The 19606-nt window shown below is 45.9% G+C and overlaps 1 protein-coding gene across 2 annotated transcripts; it reads left to right on the forward strand.

Annotated features, from left to right (window-relative positions):
* The first annotated feature begins 10020 nt into the window (after positions 1-10020).
* BRS3 (bombesin receptor subtype 3) lies at positions 10021-17989 on the forward strand. 2 transcript variants are annotated; one of them, XM_053379620.1, is made up of 4 exons: positions 10021-10120; positions 10306-10747; positions 14078-14429; positions 17583-17989. In XM_053379620.1, the coding sequence occupies exons 2-4, from the start codon at positions 10314-10316 to the stop codon at positions 17976-17978; spliced, it is 1182 nt and encodes a 393-aa protein (XP_053235595.1). In that variant the 5' UTR covers positions 10021-10120; positions 10306-10313; the 3' UTR covers positions 17979-17989. The 2 variants fall into 2 exon arrangements, with proteins under 2 accessions (XP_053235595.1, XP_053235594.1); XM_053379619.1 differs by lacking the exon at positions 10021-10120 and having other exon boundaries at positions 10236-10747.
* The last annotated feature ends 1617 nt before the right edge of the window (positions 17990-19606 follow it).

Here is a 19606-nt window from a genome sequence, read left to right on the forward strand (position 1 = left end):
AACTCCTCTTTTTTTAACTTTGTCAGATGAGATAAACTCCTGTCCCAATCTCTTATTAATAAGTAGTTTCCTGTGTAACCTTGTTACATGTGTTTCTTGTAGACAAATCAAGTCCAATTGTTCCTTTTTTTCATTTTTTAGTAAATGAAAAACACTTTTTCTCTTTCGAGGAGAGTTCAGACCGTTACAATTCCAACTTAAAAGTTGCAGAGCCATGATGGGGTTACTTTGCTTTGGCTCCTACTGCACCAAGTGTCTGTTCTTGTTCTGTCAATGGTGTCTCTTTCTCTGGACCGTGCAATCCAAAAGATAAGTTTGCTATGTCTAGTATTCCTTTTTCCAGTGCTTTTGGCTCTTCTCCGGATTTGGCTTCTTTCTGTAGATCTTCTTCGTGATCTTTCAGAAACCTGTCTTTATCGTTAACTGATCTTATTTTTATCTTTCTTCCTTTGTATTTAAAGGATAGGCCTTGAGGAAATTCCCACCTAAAGAGAATTCTATCTTCTCAACAGGGCAACTAGGTCTCTGTAGTTAAGCCTTAAATCCAGAAGATGTTTTGGAATGTCCTTAAATATCTCCACACTTGAGTCGTGAATTTCCAAAGTCCTTTGATAGTGCAGATTCTAAATTTTGTCTCTCTCCTCTTTTGTTCGAAGCGTAATCAAGCAGTCCCTCACCTTGTTCCTCCTTTGTCCTCTTCCAAGTCTAAATGCATTCACTATCTTAAATTCTTCCTTCCCCAAGTCCTGTTGCCAAAAATCAGTAAATTCCTGTGTAAGAAAGTCAGCCAGATTATCTTTCTCACATTCTGGTACAGCCCTGATTCTTAAATTTCTTTGTTTCTCTTTCAATTCAATCATAGACAATGTCAAACCGTGATCCTCCAATTGCTTATATACTGGTGGTATCTTCTCTTGAGTAGCAGTTGCAATATCTTTTGCTTCTTCAGCTATTTTTCGGGTCGAAGCAGATTCCTGTAATAATTTTTCAATAGACTCTGTATTGGTATTCACCTTCTGTCCCAAATTATTAATGCTTGTAGTATTCAAGTCAATTTTAACTGATGCTTCAGCTACTTGTTTATTTGTCTCAGCTACCTGCTTAGCTAAATTTTCCAAAGATTCATTAATTTTTCCAAGTGCATGTGCCAAAACGTCTTCGGACGACATAACTTTTGGTTTGACCTGTGGAGGAGCAGCCCCTGATGTTCCAGATGCTCCAGATGTTGAGGCCCTTCACTGCTGCGCAGTGTCTGTCCGATAGTGTCTGCCAGACCTAGTAGTTTTTTCCTGCGCCAGCTCTAACTTTCCTCTCCCATCTGCCATAACACTCTCATGAGAATTCAAGGTCGATCCCACAGTTGAAAGTTTGATTTGAAATGGAATTTTATTGTAACAATGTCAATCCTCCTCTAGCGAGACACAGTAACACAGCAAATGGTGCCCGCCGAGTCCCCACGTTCACAGGCTTCCCCCGCCTGTGATTTTTAAAGGGCCTCCGCTTTGCCGCAGCTGTAAGACCTGATCCCGCGGAGCTGGTCCCTCCAAGACTCAGAGGGAGTCCGCCATTAACGATGGCGCTGACCCGGAAGTCTGAGAAAGTTAACTTTCACATCAACAGTGGAGTAGAATTGAGTGAAGAAATGGTGCACACCAATGTATCCTTTAGCACATTGGGCTCAACCTCCTAAACTTCCTAACTCAGAAAAGGCAACCCAAATGGTCAAGGGGATGGAGCAACTGCCCTTGGGACATTCTAGTTTAGAGAAAAAGAAAGCACAAGGTGAAAGCAGCGTTAGGGAGCAAGGGAGAGTTGCTCTTGTGCTTGAGTCCTGCCTAGCTGGCCACTGGAAGAACAGGATGGGCCTCGTTGGGTTTCATCTAGCAGGCTCTTCTTATGTTAAAGGTAAAGGTAAAGGGACCCCTGACCATTAGGTCCAGTCGTGGCAGACTCTGGGGTTGCGAACTCATCTCGCTTTATTGGCCAAGGGAGCTGGCGTACAGCTTCCGGGTCATGTGGTCAGCATGACTAAGCCGCTTCTGGCGAACCAGAGCAGCGCACAGAAACACCGTTTACCTTCCCGTCGGAGCGGTACCTATGTATCTACTTGCACTTTGACGTGCTTTCGAACTGCTAGGTTGGCAGAAGCTGGGACCGAGCAACGGGAGCTCACCCCGTCGCAGGGATTTGAACCTCCAACCTTCTGATTGGTAAGTCCTAGGTTCTGTGGTTTAACCCACAGCGCCACCTGCATCCCCTTCTTATGTTAAGAACAGGTAAAATGGTAAAGGACCCCTGGACGGTTAAGTCCTGTCAAAGGTGACTATGGGTTTGCGGCTCTCATCTTGCTTTCAGGCCGAGGGAGCCAGCGTTTGTCCACAGACAGCTTTCCGGGTCATGCCAGCAGGACTAAACCGCTTCCGGTGCAACAGGTCACAGTGACGGAAACCAGAGCACATGGAAACGCCGTTTACCTTCCCGTCGCAGTGGTACCTATTTATCTACTTGTGCTGGCGTGCTTTAGAATTGCTAGGTTGGCAGGAGCTGGGACAGAGCAACAGGAGCTCACCACGTCATTCAGATCTGAACCGCCAACCTTCCAATCAGCAAGCCCAAGAGGCTCAGTGGTTTAGTGCACAGCGCCACCCACGTCCCTTCGTGAAGAACAGCACACTTGGGGGAAAGGATGTGTGTGTCTTGGTAAAGAAAAGTATTTCAATTATTACTTTTGGGCACATTTATTTTAAACCCTGTCTTTAAAAGCAAATAGAAGCCAAAGCAAAACACAGGCCTTTTGGTTTCTGTGGGGAAAAATAAGAGCAGAAAGGAGCTTTTGGCTGGTCCCTGTTGCTATCTTCTATCTAAGCCAGCCCCCCCCCAACTGCTCCCCTCATTCCATAACTCAAGAGTGCTTCATTTAAACTTCAAACGCAGCATTGTTTAAGTTGTCAGGTGGAATGAAGGCATATAATTTTATGATGGGGCGTGAATCAGCCTCTCTCTACACCTGGCACCCTCTCATTTGTCTCTCTGATGCCTCCTTGCAAAATTGGGGGGGGCATTGCGACAGGTATGGAGGAGCAGAGACAATAACACCTGCTGAATTCATCTCGAGTCATTTCCTGATCACCTCAAAGAATATTCAAATGTGAACATGAAGATACACCCAAAGGCAGAGGTGGCAACAGAGAACCAGTTGCGGGGGGGGGGCAGGGGGCTGGTGATATCTGGGAATGTGTTTATGATGTGGATGCATGAAGCTGGAAGTGATCCAAATTACTCTTAAATGGCATGTTTACCGTTTTCTACTGTACACTGGAGTTGAAAACATCCCCTCCTCAATGCCTTGCTAACAGCACCTGCGCAGCTAAAAGGATCTTCTATTGCCAAAGATATAAGAGACACCTTTGATGTCATGATGACACCTCTTACCTATTATGGGATGTACATGTGGGGGGGAAAGGGAGGGTGAGCCTTTGGCCTCCAGTGCGCACCAGCCCCAGCCAGCAAGGCTGCAGGTTAACCGTGATGGGCGCCAAGGTTCAATGACGTCTGTGTAAATGGTGCCTGGAGACACTGGGATCTCTGTTTCTTCTTTCTTTGGCGATCACTCGTAACTGAGTAAGATTGTCTTCCATAAACACGGTTTTATCAGTGAGTCCGTAAACGACTGTGGAGGCCAATTCTGGAACCACACGTCCTTCCACAGTGGGGACATTGGTTTCTGGGTGGGAGTTGATCACTGTGAGGGTGTGTCAAATGTGCCTTCCTCTTAGCGTGTTTCTCCCTTTTGTTCTGAGTTCGAGCATCTTCAAAGCCCATCACACCTTTGGTAAAGGCTGTTCTCCAATTAGAGCGCTCACAGGCCAGTGTTTCCCAGTTGTTGGTGTTTATACTTTTTGTTATGTACTGAAGTTCTCACCCTGGGCCAGCAGGGGGAAAACTGTAGATAGTTATGCAAATGAAGGATCGAAAGTGACGTTCAGTGATTGGATAGTTTGTATGCAAATGAAGGATCAAAAAGTGACGTTCAGTGATTGGATAGTTTTAGAAAGTTGCAACAGTTACACTGTTCTGGAGCTCTATATAAGCAGGCTGACAGAGCTCCTCAGTTCTGTTCTGTTCTGGCCTTTTGAATAAACAAGAGCTGTTTGAAGAATCGCTGTGTCATCTGATATGTTCGCCCACAACTTAACACTTTTTTTAAAATTTGCCTTGAGAGAGTCTTTGAACCTCTTTTGTTGACCACCAGCATTATGCTTTCCATTTTAAAGTTCGGAATAGAGTAGTTGCTTTGGAAGACGATCATCAGGCATCCGCACAACATGGCCAGTCCAATGAAGTTGATGTTGAAGAATCATTGCTTCAACACTGCTGATCTTTGCTTCTTCCAGTACACTGTTATTAGTTCGCCTGTCTTCCCAAGTGATGAGTACAATTTTTCAGAGACACCGTTGATGGAATCTTTCAAGGAGTTGGTGATGGCGTTTTAAGTGGTCCATGTTTCACAAGCATACAGAAAGGTTGGTAGTACAATAGCTTTGTAAACAAGCATTTGGGTTTCCCTGCGAATGTTCAGGTCCTCAAACACTCTGCACTTCAACGCACAGAGCTCAGGCGATGCTGGGATCTAACCCTGCTTGGAGATTGGGGTGGCACACAATAAAGAGTTAAACTGTCCATCTCCACCTCCTCCCACCCCCCTGCTTCTGAGACTGCTCAGGCTTATCCAGGATCCCTATTTACATATTTGAAAGCATGCAGGTTGATTGCATTTGCAATTAACACCTGGTTTCTAGTTTGGGCCTTCTGAAGTTGGCTCTCTCCTTATCAGGGCCTGAGCTGAGCTCTCCAGCTCTCCAGCCAATCTCCAAAAGAATTTTTAAAATGAGAAATATCTCTCTACCCCTTTACCCACACTCTTGCTCTCAGCTTTTACACACACCAGCTCCAGAAAATGTGGGCTAACAAAGCAACGATGAATTTGATTAGCCTTTTCGAAAGAGTGAGCGCAATCTTCTATTATCCCAGTGACTCAAACCTTGAGAATATTAATATATACCAGAGATGAATTGCCCAATTCAGATTACTGATAGGCTTTTAACAGGCCCTGTGTTATGCAATTAAGGAACTTTAAAGAACTTTCAGACTCTAAACATATTATTTGCGTGTCCACACGCCCACACATGCCCATCTCTGGAAAGCCCATGCAATTTAGAACTCATCCACACTTAGCTTTTGCCCTACAATTTCTAGGCACGGGTCCACATTTCAACCTGATGTGCCCAAACACTTTTCTTTCTTTCTTTCTTTCTTTCTTTCTTTCTTTCTTTCTTTCTTTCTCTCTCTCTCTCTCTTTCTTTCTTTTTCTTTGCTTTGCTACTTTCCGCTGGAAAACCTGCTCTTCAGTGCTGAATTGGAACAAACAACAATTCAGGTTTTCTGCAGAATTGTTTTCAGCGGTAAGAAGCAGGTTTTCCTGGGGAATGTGCTGGGAAAGAAGGAAGGAAGGAAGGAAGGAAGGAAGGAAGGAAGGAAAATGCTTAGGCACAAGCTTTAAAGCACAGCCCTGTGGCTAGAAACAAAGCAAAAAAAGAATGTCCGGATGATCCCTCTTTGAGTAGGTAAAGGTAAAGGTAAAGGGACCCCTGACCATTAGGTCCAGTCATGACTGACTCTGGGATTGCGGCGCTCATCTCGCTTTATTGGCCGAGGGAGCTGGCGTACAGCTTCCGGGTCATGTGGCCAGCATGACTAAGCCACTTCTGGCGAATCAGGGCAGCGCACGGAAACGCCGTTTACCTTCCCGCCGGAGCGGTACCTATTTATCTACTTGCACTTTGATGTGCTTTTGAACTGCTAGGTTGGCAGGAGCTGTGACCGAGCAACGGGAGCTCACCCCATCACGGGGATTCGAACCGCCGACCTTCTGATTGGCAAGTCCTAGGCTCTGTGGTTTAACCCACAGCGCCACCGCATCTTTGAGTAAAATATGTCCTAAGTTGCAATGTTCTTAATTAATGAAACTGAATGTGTAGAGTGTGTCTTCATCTCAAACAGCAATGCTAAAATGAAGTTGCCTGTCTCTGTTCATTGGGGCATGAGAGGAAGAGGATGGACAGACATCCTGCTTTGAGTCACGAGCTGCCCTTTGCTAGCTTGTTACTGTTTTGAATTCTATTGTGTTGTTATGTTCCTTAGGGGGTCCTGCAAAACACTATTCTGAATAATAATAATTTATTATTTCTACCCCGCCCATCTGGCTGGGTTTCCCCAGCCACTCTGGGTGGCTTCCAACAGAAGGTTAAAATTACATTAAAACATCAGTCATTAAAACCTTCCCTAAACAGGGCTGCCTTCAGATGTCTTCTAAATGTCATATAGTTGTTTATTTCTTTCACATCTGATGGGAGAGCGTTCCACATGGCAGGCGCCACTACCGAGAAGGCCCCTGCCTGGTTCCCTGTAACCTCACTTCTCGCAGGGAGGGAACTGCCAGAAGGCCCTCGGAGCTGGACCTCAGTGTCTGGGCTGAACGATGCGGGTGGAGACGCTCCTTCAGGTATACAGGACCGAGGCCATTTAGGGCTTTAAAAGTCAGTACCAACACTTTGAATTGTGCTCGAAAACATCCTGGGAGCCAATGTAGGTCTTTCCAGACTGGTGTTATGTGGTATCGGCGGCTGCTCCCAGTCACCAGTCTAGCTGCCGCATTCTGGATTAATTGCAGTTTCCGGGTCACCTTTAAAGGTAGCCCCACGTAGTCCAAGCGGGAGATAACCAGAGCATGCACCACTCTGGCGAGACAGTCCACAGACAGGTAGGGTCTTAGCCTGTGTACCAGGTGGAGCTGGTAGACAGCCTCCCTGGACACAGAATTGACCTGCACCTCCATGGACAACTGTGAGTCCAAAATGACTCCCAGGCTGCGCACCTGGTCCTTCAGGGACACAGTTACCCCATTCAGGACCAGGGAGTCCTCCATACCCACCCGCCTCCTGTCCCCCAGGATTCAACCTCAATCCATTAGCCGCCATCCATCCTCCAACCGCCTCCAGGCACTCACACACGACCTTCACCACCTTCACTGGTTCTGATTTGAGAGAGAGGTAGAGCTGGGTATCATCTGCATACTGATGAACACCCAGCCCAAACTCCCTGATGATCTCTCCCAGCGGCTTCATGTAGATGTTAAAAAGCACGGGGGAAAGGATGTTGTTGTTTAGTCGTTTAGTCGTGTCCGACTCTTCGTGACCCCATGGACCAGAGCACGCCAGGCACTTCTGTCTTCCACTGCCTCCCGCAGTTTGATCAAATTCATGCTGGTAGCTTCAAGAACACCATCCAACCATCTCATCCTCTGTCGTCCCCTTCTCCTTGTGCCCTCCATCTTTCCCAACATCAGGGTCTTTTCCAGGGAGTCTTCTCTTCTCATGAGGTGGCCAAAGTAAATGCTTTTTATAGGGTTGCACAGGGGCCACTGGGATGAGTTTGTGGAACCAAGGGTCAGTGGCCCACAAAGGCTTGAGAACTGCTGGTGTGGACAGTGCTGCGCTAGCTGGACTGAGCAATGAGGTTCCAAGTGGGTTTTGCAGTGACCCTGCCCTGACCGCCAGGCATAACTCACAGATGGTATTGATTGGTTCATCCCCCAAAGGGAAAGAGGTGCAAGGCCCCCACCTCCCACAAAGCATGGTGCCATTTGCACCTCCCTCAGACACCTTTGTGCACTGTCCCTGGCTGTCACTCAGCTTAGCTGGGCATAACTGAGCCTGAAGCCTGGCTACGCGTCAGAGAGGGCCTGCTGTCAGCTTGAAATGAGGGTGAGCAAGTGGGAAGGAAGGTGTTGTCTTTTTCCTTGATGGATCTTTCTCCAGAGGAGAGCAAAGGCAGCAAGCTGACCCTCCAAGCCAAGCCGAAGAGCTTCTCTTCTGAAGAGATGGGGTGAAGCATTCCTGGCTTCTGGAAACGCTCTGATAAAAGCCACCGCCCTTTTCCCTCTGGGGAACAGTATCTCTGCAGCAGGAAGAACAATAGAAGTCATTATGCAGGAACTGGGAGGGGGAGCAATGATGTCTCAATGGGGGACAGGATTCATTCTGGAAGGAAAGAAAGAAATGCGCAACTTGCAAAACAGACATTTTCTTCATCTAAACTTTGTTCAATTGCAAAATCTGGAGAATGTGGGAAGAAAGCATTGTAATAAGGGAAGGTAAAAGCTGCAGAAGACGGTTTTTAATAAGTGCACGAAGAAGCGAATGACATGGAACCAAGAGCGACAGACAAGTGCGCAATACTTTCTCCCTGGCTACTAAAAGGCCTGTATTGGACAACGTCTTGCTTTGGAGGCCACGGAAGAAATCCCGTTCCCCATGTACTTTCCCACAACAATAATTGGTGGCTTTAAAAGATTAGGCATATTCAAGGAGGTAAAGGACCCCGGACAGTTAAGTCCATTCAAAGGCGACTATGGGGTTGCAGCGCTCAACTCGCTTTCAGGCTGAGGGAGCCGGTGTTTGTCCACAGACAGCTTTCTGGGTCATGTGGCCAGCATGAATAAGCCTCTTCTGGTGCAATGGGACACTGTGCCGGAAACCATAGTGCACGGAAACGCCGTTTACCTTCCACAGCATTACCTTTTTATCTACTTGCACTTTTTATAAGAACTTTAAGGTCTCAAAGATAGAATAAATATTCATAAATGCACACATATCTAAATATATGAACCATGAGTCTGAAATAGTATGGGAGAGCAATCCTGGAGCCATTTCGACTCTCCCAATGACCACAAATATTCCTCTGCCCTAAGGGAGGCAAATAGGGAGAGCCTTCCCATTGTCTTTTTGCTTGCAAATCCTGTCTTAAGGCCACATTTGTGTATGAATAAGGGTGAGCCTGTGACCTGGATTCAGGAACTAAAGTATTAACCATCACAAAAGAATGGCCAAGCTGCCCAGGTAATACAATCAGTGACCGTTATCAGGTATCCTGTCAGGCAGGATTTCTGCTGTAGAGTGCCTCCTTCTGTGATGTATGATGTTTTGAGGGGGGGTCTTGGGCTAAAGGGTGGGCAATTTAAAAGGGCTTGCACACCATTGTTCTGGGTTCTTTCCTCCCTCCTGCATGTGGGGAGTGGGGACCCTGTTGCAGCAGTTCCTTTAATAAAGATCAGGCTTAATATCCAATTTGCTTCTCAATATACTCTGGTTGGCCTTTGTTTTCTCCTACCGACAGGGAACCCACTTAAGGACTCTATTCGGGCTCTGGAATACCCCATAAGGGAAAGGGAGCAGTTTTTCTTATAACACACTGGTGTGAGGGACGCGGGTGGCGCTGTGGTCTAAACCACAGAGCCTAGGGCTTGCCAATCAGAAGGTCGTGGTTCGAATCCCCGCAACGGGGTGAGCTCCCGTTGCTCAGTCCCTGCTCCTGCCAACCTAGCAGTTCGAAAGCACGTCAAAGTGCAAGTAGATAAATAGGTACCGCTCCGGCGGGAAGGTAAACGGCGTTTCTGTGCGCTGCTCTGGTTTCGCCAGAAGTGGCTTAGTCCTGCTGGCCACATGACCCAGAAAAACTGTCTGCGGAAAACGAGATGAGTGCCACAACCCCAGAACCGTTCGCGACTGGACTTAGCTGTCAGGGGTCCTTTACCTTTTTAATGATGCCTGAGATTGCATTTGTGAAGTCTTTTAGAACTCGATATAAGGACTGAGTAAATCAAGAGCCAAACACAGTTTCTCTTGTTTGCCTCTATTTTGAGACAAGGTGTTCCCTAATTCCCCCTGTTACAATGTTACATTGGGTACATAGGCACTCAGCCGGTGCGCCATAGACACTTTTAATATGGAGAAAGTCAATTCGGCGTGCAAATTGTGCAAAGAGCCAGCCCAATCGAAATAGCAGAGTACTGTTGACAGGGAAACCAGGGAGAAAAAGCCATCAATCCTCACCCCCACTCCAATTTCCTCCTCCTCCTCTCTCTTTCCCCCACAGTAGCTGCTGAAAGGCATATTTTTTTTAAAAAAAAAAGATAAAGACGCTCCACACCTCCCACACAGTTCAGCAGTGAATCTGTGAGCATCCATTCCTAACATGCTTTGAGACTCCAGAGCGAGGAGATGTGAGTAAAACATCTTGTGGAATTGGATTTGCAGCCAATTGCTTTCTCTCTCTCTCTCTCTCTCTCTCTCTCTCTCTCTCTCTCTCTCTCTCTCTCTCTCTTCTTTTCTCTCTCTGTCTCTGTCTGTCTCTCTCTCTCTCTCTCAGCAGCATTAATGCTTCTGACCAATTTAATTCCACCCTCAGCTGGCAAAATGTCCAGGGCACCTCCGCTGGGGATGAACGCGGCTCCTCCCGATTTTGCGAACGCAACTGGCCACCCGGCACCTGCCACGGGGAATCAAACTGCGGAGGGCAGGTGGTTCGAAGACACTTCGCTCGGCTTGGGCGTGCTCTGCACAATCTGCGTGGCATACGCCGCGATCATTGCCGTGGGTCTCCTGGGGAATGTGATCCTCGTTCAAGTCTTCTTCAAGATCAAGTCGATGCAGACCGTCCCAAACATCTTCATCACCAGCCTGGCTTTCGGAGACCTGCTCCTCCTGCTCACCTGCGTCCCTGTGGATGCTGCGTGCTACATCGTGGACACCTGGCTGTTCGGAAGAATGGGCTGCAAGCTGCTCTCCTTCATCCAGAGGACCTCTGTCGGCGTCTCCGTGTTCACTTTAACCGTGCTCAGTGCGGACAGGTAAGTTGGAAGGACCAAGAATTTGACAGCGGGGCGGGGTTTGCTCGCGCGTTGGCTTGGATGGGGCTGAGTTCTGAGTCGGGAGTTTTGAGTCTTGCATACCCTCCAACATTTCTCCAGTAAAAAAATAGGGACGCCCATTCCATAATGATAATTTTATTCTTTCTACTAGAGATGGGAGGGCCTGGGGGGGGACTGGAAAAATAGGAGGAAAACAGGGGTTCCCCATTTTTCCCTGGGGGTCCCTTTTCCCTCCAGGAAAAATGGGGGGGGAGGATGTATGGAATATTAAAACTATATCAAACTTTTTTTCCCAGTTTTTCCTGGAAAAGATGGCTTTGGGGAAGGGCGGAAAAAACCTGGTGTGTGTCCCCTCCATTTTTCTGGTTTTTCCCCCAGGCCTTTCCACCTCTCGTTTCTACCCCGTCCATCTGAGTGGGTTGCCCCAGCCACTCTGAGCAGCTTCCAGCATATAGAATAACATAATAAAACATATACAGGGCTGCCTTCAGATGTCTTCCAATCAACTTGGCTTGGGGGGGTCGCATAACTCCACACCCTCCAACATTTCTCTGATGAAAATAGGGAGGTCTTAAGGAAAAGCAGGAAATTCTAGGATCAAGACGTGCACAGGGACACCAGTGAAATAATCTATAGGCGCCATGGCACCCTGTATTTATCACCTCTCATTTTAAAAACCGCCTTCTAACAAAAGCATTTACAGCATTTACAGAGTGTTGTCCCATAGCCCCTGCCCCCAAAATAATCCTGGTAACAGTGGTTTGTTAAGGGTGTTGGGAATTGTAAAGCTGGGAGGAGGTCAAAACTGTTATTTAATTATTACCTTCATAAAGGTAAAGGTAAAGGGACCCCTGACCATTAGGTCCAGTTGCGGATGACTCTGGGGTTGTGGCGCTCATCTCGCTTTACAGGCCGAGGAAGCCGGCATACAGCTTCCGGGTCGTGTGGCCAGCATAACGGAGCCGCTTCTGGCAAACCAGAGCAGCGCACCGAAACGCCGTTTATCTTCCCGCCGGAGCGGTACCTATTTATCTACAATGGTACCTCAGGTTACATACACTTCAGGTTACATACGCTTCAGGTTACACACTCTGCTAACCCAGAAATAGTGCTTCAGGTTAAGAACTTTGCTTCAGGATGAGAACAGAAATTGTGCTCCAGCGGCGCCGTGGCAGCAGGAGGCCCCATTAGCTAAAGTGGTGTTTCAGATTAAGAACAGTTTCAGGTTAGGAACAGACCTCCGGAACCAATTAAGTACTTAACCCGAGGTACCACTGTACTTGCATTTTGACGTGCTTTCGAACTGCTAGGTGGGCAGGAGCAGGGAAGGAGCAACATGAGCTCACCCGTCGCGGTGATTCGAACTGCCGACCTTCTGATCGGCAAGTCCTAGGCTCTGTGGTTTAACCCACAGTGCCACCCTTGTCCAATTACCTTCATAGACCACATTTTTCTTCCAAGGAGCTTAAGAGAGTGTACATGCTTCTTTCTCCCTCTCCCCCAATTCATCCTCACAACGACCCTGTGAAGTAGGTTAGGCCAAGAGGCAGTGACTGGCATAAGGTCACCCAGTGAGCTTCATGGCTGAGTAGGGATTTGAACCCTGGTCGCTCTAACCATTATGCCACACTGCCTCTCTATGGTTGTAGTTACTGTTGTTGCTGTTATTAATTAAATTTATGTTGCTCAAGGAAACCTAAAGCAACTTACAACCAGTTCCCAGGTTCTTTGAGGGGTCCTTTACCTTTTTTTACCTGTAAAGGGGGCTGGGAATTGTAGCTCTGTGAGGGGTGAACTGCAATTCCCATGATCATTTGGGCGGAGAGGGATGTCATGTGCTTTTAATGTACAATGTGTATACAGTCTTTGAAACGACCCCTTAGCCTGGGGGGGGGGATTTGAGCCTGTGCCCCACTCCACCAGGTATTGGATTCCACCTCCCCAACCAGCACGGCCAAGAGCCAAGGTGATGGGAGCTTTTGATGTCCCTGTTTCCCATTATTTCAAAGCTTTGTATTTCCAGTCTGTGTTTGGAGATTAAGACCTCCCTTTATGTTAATGGAAGCAACTGTATTTTTTAGCAATTTGTCTCAGATATGTAAAATGTTAACTCTTGATTCCTGAATAACGGACGCTGAATGTGACATGGAATATTTGGAACAATCCCAAATGATTAAACTGCTAGCATCTGGAAGAACAACGTTTCCCACTTTATATGATAGTGATAACGATGGTGATGGTGGTGATGATGATGATACAATGTTGTTGTTGTTTAGTCGTGTCTGTGGACCAGAGCACGCCAGGCCTTCCTGTCTTCCACTGCCTCCCGCAGTTTGGTCAAACTCATGCTGGTAGCTTTGAGAACACCGTCCAACCATCTCGTCCTCTGTCGTCCCCTTCTCCTTGTGCCCTCCATCTTTCCCAACATCAGGGTCTTTTCCAGGGAGTCTTCTCTTCTCATGAGGTGGCCAAAGTATTGGAGCCTCAGCTTCAGGATCTGTCCTTCCAGTGAGCAATCAGGGCTGATTTCCTTCAGAATGGATGATGATACAAACCAAGTGCCAAAAGGCAGGAGAAAGTAAGCTGTGTCTTGATGCCACCTAGTGGTGTATTAAAGCAGTTCAGGAATAGCAAAAATTGAAGTGTAAGACTGACAGAAAACCTTTGCAGCCCATTTATCAGTGTAGATCAGGGGTCAGCAAACTTTTTCAGCAGGGGGCCGGTCCACTGTCCCTCACACCTTATGGGGGGCCGGACTATATTTTTTTTGGGGGGGGATGAACGAATTCCTATGCCCCACAAATAACCCAGAGACGCATTTTAAATAAAAGCACACATTCTACTCATGTAAAAACACCAGGCAGGCCCCACAAATAACCCAGAGGTGCATCTTAAATAAAAGCACACATTCTACTCATGTAAAAACACGCTGATTCCCAGACTGTCTGTGGGCTGGATTGAGAAGGCGATTGGGCCAGATCCGGCCCCCGGGCCTTAGTTTGCCTACCCATGGTGTAGATGAAGCCGAAACCAAAAGGCAGAATAGAATCTCCAAGGCTCAATATATTTGGCCAAACAGGCTGAGATCAGCTAAGCCAACTGCGTTCAATTTCATTAATTCCCATATGCACCTAAGAGTTAGGCATTTGTAACAGATTGTTCCAAAAGCTTGGAAGCCAAACACATTTCCCGGAGTCTGATGGGGCACAGAGAATGCCAGGGAGACTGTTATTGGGAAACGGGGTGTTCCTTTGATTTCGCTCTGTGCTTTCATTGCTTTCAACACTTCAACCTTAATTGCCATTCCAGGTACAAGGCTATTGTGAAGCCCTTGGAACTGCAAAGGGCTGATGCCGTCCTGAAGACCTGCTGCAAAGCCGCGGCCGTCTGGATCATCTCCATGTTATTAGCCGTTCCAGAGGCCGTGTCCTCCGACCTCTACGCCTTTCACATTCCTGATAAAAACGGCTCCTTTGAGACCTGCGCTCCTTACCCCGTCTCCGAGAGAATCATCCAGGAAGCTCATTCTCTGGTGTGCTTCTTGATGTTTTATATCATACCGCTGGCAGTTATATCGATCTACTACTTTCTCATTGCAAAGGCGCTGTACAAAAGCACATCCAACATGCCGGCAGAAGAGCACAGCCATGCTCGCAAGCAGGTAAGTAGAGATCTAGGGCAGCCTTCACCAAGCTGGTGCCCTCCAGATGTTTGGGGTTGTTGCTATGGCACATGGCTGATCGAGAGTCTATCTCCCTAGAAGCCTATAGTAGAAGCTTATTCACTTATGGAACAAAGGTTGTATCAATAGGTGAGGGAGGAGCCATGCACCTAGAAAGCACCACTTTGCTTAATTAAGTAGCTAATCAGCAATGTTAATTAACTGTGCTACTGAGACGTATGTTGTGCTGACTTGAGGCGTAGTTTTTAACTACTGGTGGTCATCTGCTTCAGGGAGTTGAAGGCCAGATTTCTGTTCATTGATGGGAAACATCGCTTTCACACATCTCCTGCATCAAACCTTACTTTCTTTTAACTCTCACCCAGTTTATCAGGGGCAGGCTATGCCCAGTTGATCGTCTGTGCTGAGAAGGTATGGAACGGAAAGCCACCCATGTTCTCCTCCACCACTGAGAGGGTTTGGTTGGCAAATCTCTGGTCATATCTAGCCAAGCTCATATATACTGATGAAGTTGTGTGAGTCAGGCCGTATCAAGGCCTGCCTGCAAAGGACAAATCTTCATTTGCACGTGCAGCTTGAAGCAGCTGTGGTTCGTTACAGGATTAAACAATTAATTTCATCCCCCCCAAAAAATGTACAGTTGAATTGGTAATTCTGGATGTCTCTGCTACCAGTGAACAAAATACATTTGATAAAATGCTTTTGGTGTTTGTCTGAACCTTGCCTTGACCAAGGTTTTGACCATAATTAATGAGCATGCAACAGAAGAATTCTACTGTTTTTTCCAAAGTGAGCAGGTGCAATCCTGTACTCAGAAGTAAGTCCCATTGAATTCAGTGGGAAACTCTTCGGTAAGGGAGTACCCTAGGCTTTTTGCAATTCACCAAGGTAACAAATATTTTGACGATTAAAGCATTTTTGTTGTTGTTCCAAGAAAAGTCAATACTTTAAAAACACATTGCCAATGTTTGACATTTAAGTTGGTCAGCCACTCAAATCTTCTTGAACTATTAAAATCTCCTAACCTTCTGCAAATAAAATTGCAGGATGGGGAGTTCATTTTGTTTCCTCCAACACATAAACCATAGCTCCTGCCCAAAGAAACTTCAATACAGTTTTCCGCAAGCTGGTGCCTCCCAGATGTTTTAAAATACAATTCCCATCATCCTAAGCTAGCAGAACTCACTGGGCACCAAGTTCAGGGAAAATGGTCTAGCCTTTACTGCCATGTTGATTTGGGGCTATTTTCTTTTAAGATTGTATGCAGAAGGACACCCAAATACCCTGGCTAACACACCACCAATTGCACGCTTTCCTCAACAATGGGAGGACAACATAGGCTATGAAATTAACCCCACCCAATGGACCAGAATGTGGTCTAAACCTCCCTTAAAGTCCACATCAGCGAAAAGAAAAGAACTCACTCTGAAACTCACCTACAGGTGGCACCTAACACCACGGAAACTAGCGCTAATACGCCCAGGAACCTCACCAAAATGCTGGAGAGGGTGCACCTCCACAGGCACATACCTCCCCATGTGGTGGGAATGCACTAAAATCCAACCCTTCTGGATAGCAGTCATAGAAGATGTGAGCAAAATACAGTGGTACCTCTGGTTGCGAATGGGATCCGTTCCAGAGGCCCGTTCGCAACATGAAAAGGTTGTGATTTGCCGCTTCTGCACATGCACATGACATCATTTTGTGATTCTATGCATGCGCGAGCGGCGAAACCCAGAAGTAACCCTTTCCGGTACTTCCTGGTCACCGTGGGATGTATCCTGAAAGAATGTAACATGAAGCGGACGTAACATGAGGTATGACTGTAATTAAACAGGTATTAGACGTCACCCCAGAACTGGCCCTACTGAACATCTTCCAAGATAATAATGCCCACTCATAAAGAGCTCATAACCCATTTACTCTCAGCAGCCAGAAGCTTCACAGCCAGACACTGAAGAGACCTGTCAGGAATAAACATGGACCAATGGTATGAAATTGTATGGGGAACAGCCTTATTAGAAAAATTAACCAATAAACTGAAGCTACCACAGGGACAAAAAGAAGAAGACGCCTTCATCCCAGTTTGGTTCCCTTTATCACATACACAACCCAACAAGGTAACGACAAGAATCCACCATCAGCAAACGAATCAATATGGCTAACCCGATTCAAAAACACCCACCCGACCCACAAATGCAAACAAACCCCACTGCAGCCAATCACAGACAACCAACCACACCCTGGCCCCCAATACCTCTCACTACCAAGGAAATGTAATAAACAAATAGAAAGAAGAACCTACCCAGCTGACGCTGACACAAAACCCCACACATACACTAAGTAAAGGAACATAAGCTTTACCACCCCCACTCTTTTCTTCCTAACCTTATTATGCATATGACCTTATTATGCATTCTTCCTAACCTTATTATGCATATGACGCCAATGTCTCAGAACAAATGAAACTGATCTGTAGGAAACACAACCTGAAGAAAGAGGCAATGCATGTGGTTTTGTGAACGAGGAAAATCTTTAGTCAAAATTAATTTTTTTAAAAAAGAGATTGTATGCAGATTTAAATTTTTTTTGGACAGGAAATTATCTTTAATATCAGAAGTCTACAGAAACACTTTGTCAAGCAGCCACAAATCTTCTACTTAACATAGATGTATCCTGATGGCAACTCTTAAATTCTCCCAGAATTACCACAGAGCTAGCTGCATTCACTTTCATATCACAGGTGCAGAGCTGCGTGTTTACTCAAACTGAACTGACTCAGGTTTTCATCAGCTATGCACGAGGAGGACACAGGCTTATATTAACATTTATTTCAATTTGCTGAAGAGTTTGTGAGCCACACAATGGTCTCTAGCATGCAAGAAGTCAAAGAGTTCATCTGTACACTCCTCTAAACATTCCCAAGCTTTCACACATTTCTCAATCTGTTCACAATGCTTCCTGACAGTAGTTTAAGGATCGACGACCTTCTTCAGAGGGCTCCCTTTCTTGATGTACACGGGGTGGGGTGGGGGTATCTGGCGTACACATTGCTTTTTGTGACTCTCGCCTGCAGATTTTTTTATTTAAAAATGTGGGGTTTTTTACATGTGCAACGATTTCCCCCTGCAGATTGAGTCTCGCAAGAGAGTCGCCAAAACTGTGCTGGTCTTGGTTGGCCTGTTTGCCCTCTGTTGGCTCCCGAATCATGTCCTTTACCTTTATCGTTCCTTCACTTACTACGCTTCTGTCGACACATCCACCTTCCACCTCGTTGCCACAATATTCTCCCGGGCTCTGGCTTTCAGCAATTCCTGCGTCAACCCCTTTGCTCTCTACTGGCTGAGCAAAAGTTTCCGCCAACATTTTAAGAAGGAAGTCCTGTGCTGCCAAGCCAAGACCCCTCCGGGCCATTCCCGCATCGTCCAGAGTGCAACTCCCACCAGGGCCATGTCGGTCACAGGCTCCGAAATCAGTGTCACTCTGCTGACAGATTATAGCATCACTAAAGAAGAGGAGAGTGTTTAATTCTGCCCGGCCTGTGGGCCAAGGCCCACCGAGATTAAAGCATGTCAGGGTGCAGGAAAGAGGTAAAGCCAGGTTTTGTTTTTGTTTTTTTGCTTTTTAAAAAATATTATTTTATTTATTTTATTAATTTTCCAAAACCAACAAAAATAAAGCAACAATACATATTCAAACACAGAAAAAAACAGAGTTGACTTTCCCCTATTCCCTTCCCTGGTTCCATTGTTTATCATCCTACTGCATGTCTATTTTAAATTATGAAATCATTAAAATTACTTCTGGTCCAATCAAAATCCTGCTACTGTATTAAGCTGTGTACATTGCTTCTGCATATATGCAATAAAGTCCTTCCAATCTTGCTTCCAAAAGTTGAATTTTTTAATTTAAATTGGATTTTTAAAATAAAATGCTTTTGGAGGAAAAATCTTTCTAAATATATTTAATGTTACATTATAGTCCAAACGTTATTCATCAGGAAATAAGGATTTGTTTTAAGTTTTTCATGTGTGCTAAATCTCAGTCTAAGTTTTTTTTAAATTGTTTAAACACATCAGTTAAGAAACATGGATACATGTTATTGTTTTAGTTAAATAAATTGTTTAAATTGTTATTAAGGAAATGATTATTTTTCTCCATCCAATAAAGTACAGCAGTTTCTTCTCTGCCTGATGACTTCAGACCTCCTCTGCGTGGTTCTTTTAGTTCCTTGTTAACTGCATCTGTTTTTCAATAAACTTAAACAATATTACATGTAGTTTATATTCATTTTAACTTTAGTTATTACAACAGTTAATCAAAGCATATTAAAGATTTGATGTGGGGACAATGCTCTTTTAGATATAGTCTGTAGATGTTCCATTCTTTTTTAAACTTTTGGGTCGATCGGTCCCTGACCTTTTCTGTCATAATCATGAATTCTGTGTACTCAGACAGTTTAACCTGCCACTCCTCTTTAGTTGGCAAATACAATCCCCCCTTGGTTTGCTAGTTTCAGCTGTTTGTGGACTAGGATAGCTTGACCTCAGGAATCCGCACTCTCTCAATATCCACATGGCTGGATTAGTTAAAACTGTGGCACATGCACCCATAAGAGGTAATACTAGCCATCAACCTGGAGTCACAACACTTCCCAGAGCTAATACCTGAGCTGAGCTATGGAACTCCTTGCCACAAGGGCTGTGTAGGTTTTTAGAGCACACTTTCTCCTCAAAGGATCCTGGGAACTGTTGCTTGGACCTCTGTGAGTGGCAAATAATTCCCAGCACAAACTACAGTTCCCATGATTCTTCGTGGAGGGGGCGGGCGGATGTGCTGTGAATGTGTGTACATGGCTCTGGCATTTGTATGGAGCCCCCGGTCGTCTCACGGACTATTGACCCGTACACCACTAATCCTCTGCCACGAACCAGGTCCTCCCCGGTAAATCACTTAGACTCAGTCAGGTTCTTAAGTTAACAAAGAACAGTGTAAAAAAGGTAAAGGTAAAGGGACCCCTGACCATTAGGTCGAGTCGTGACCGATTCTGGGGTTGCGGCGCTCATCTCGCTTTATTAGCCAAGGGAGCCAGCGTACAGCTTCCGGGTCATGTGGCCAGCATGACTAAGCCACTTCTGGCTAACCAGAGCAATGCA

The sequence above is a fragment of the Podarcis raffonei genome, chromosome 2, assembly GCF_027172205.1.
Source record: "Podarcis raffonei isolate rPodRaf1 chromosome 2, rPodRaf1.pri, whole genome shotgun sequence".
Taxonomy (NCBI): Eukaryota; Metazoa; Chordata; class Lepidosauria; order Squamata; family Lacertidae; genus Podarcis; species Podarcis raffonei.

What these genes read in the sequence shown, in the direction of transcription:
- BRS3 (XM_053379619.1), top strand. Translation starts at nt 10,275, where the DNA reads ATGCTTCTGACCAATTTAATTCCACCCTCAGCTGGCAAAATGTCCAGG. An exon ending in ACCGTGCTCAGTGCGGACAG is followed by an intron (nt 10,748 to 14,077) that starts GTAAGTTGGAAG and finishes TTGCCATTCCAG; the next exon opens with GTACAAGGCTATTGTGAAGC. An exon ending in ACAGCCATGCTCGCAAGCAG is followed by an intron (nt 14,430 to 17,582) that starts GTAAGTAGAGAT and finishes TTCCCCCTGCAG; the next exon opens with ATTGAGTCTCGCAAGAGAGT.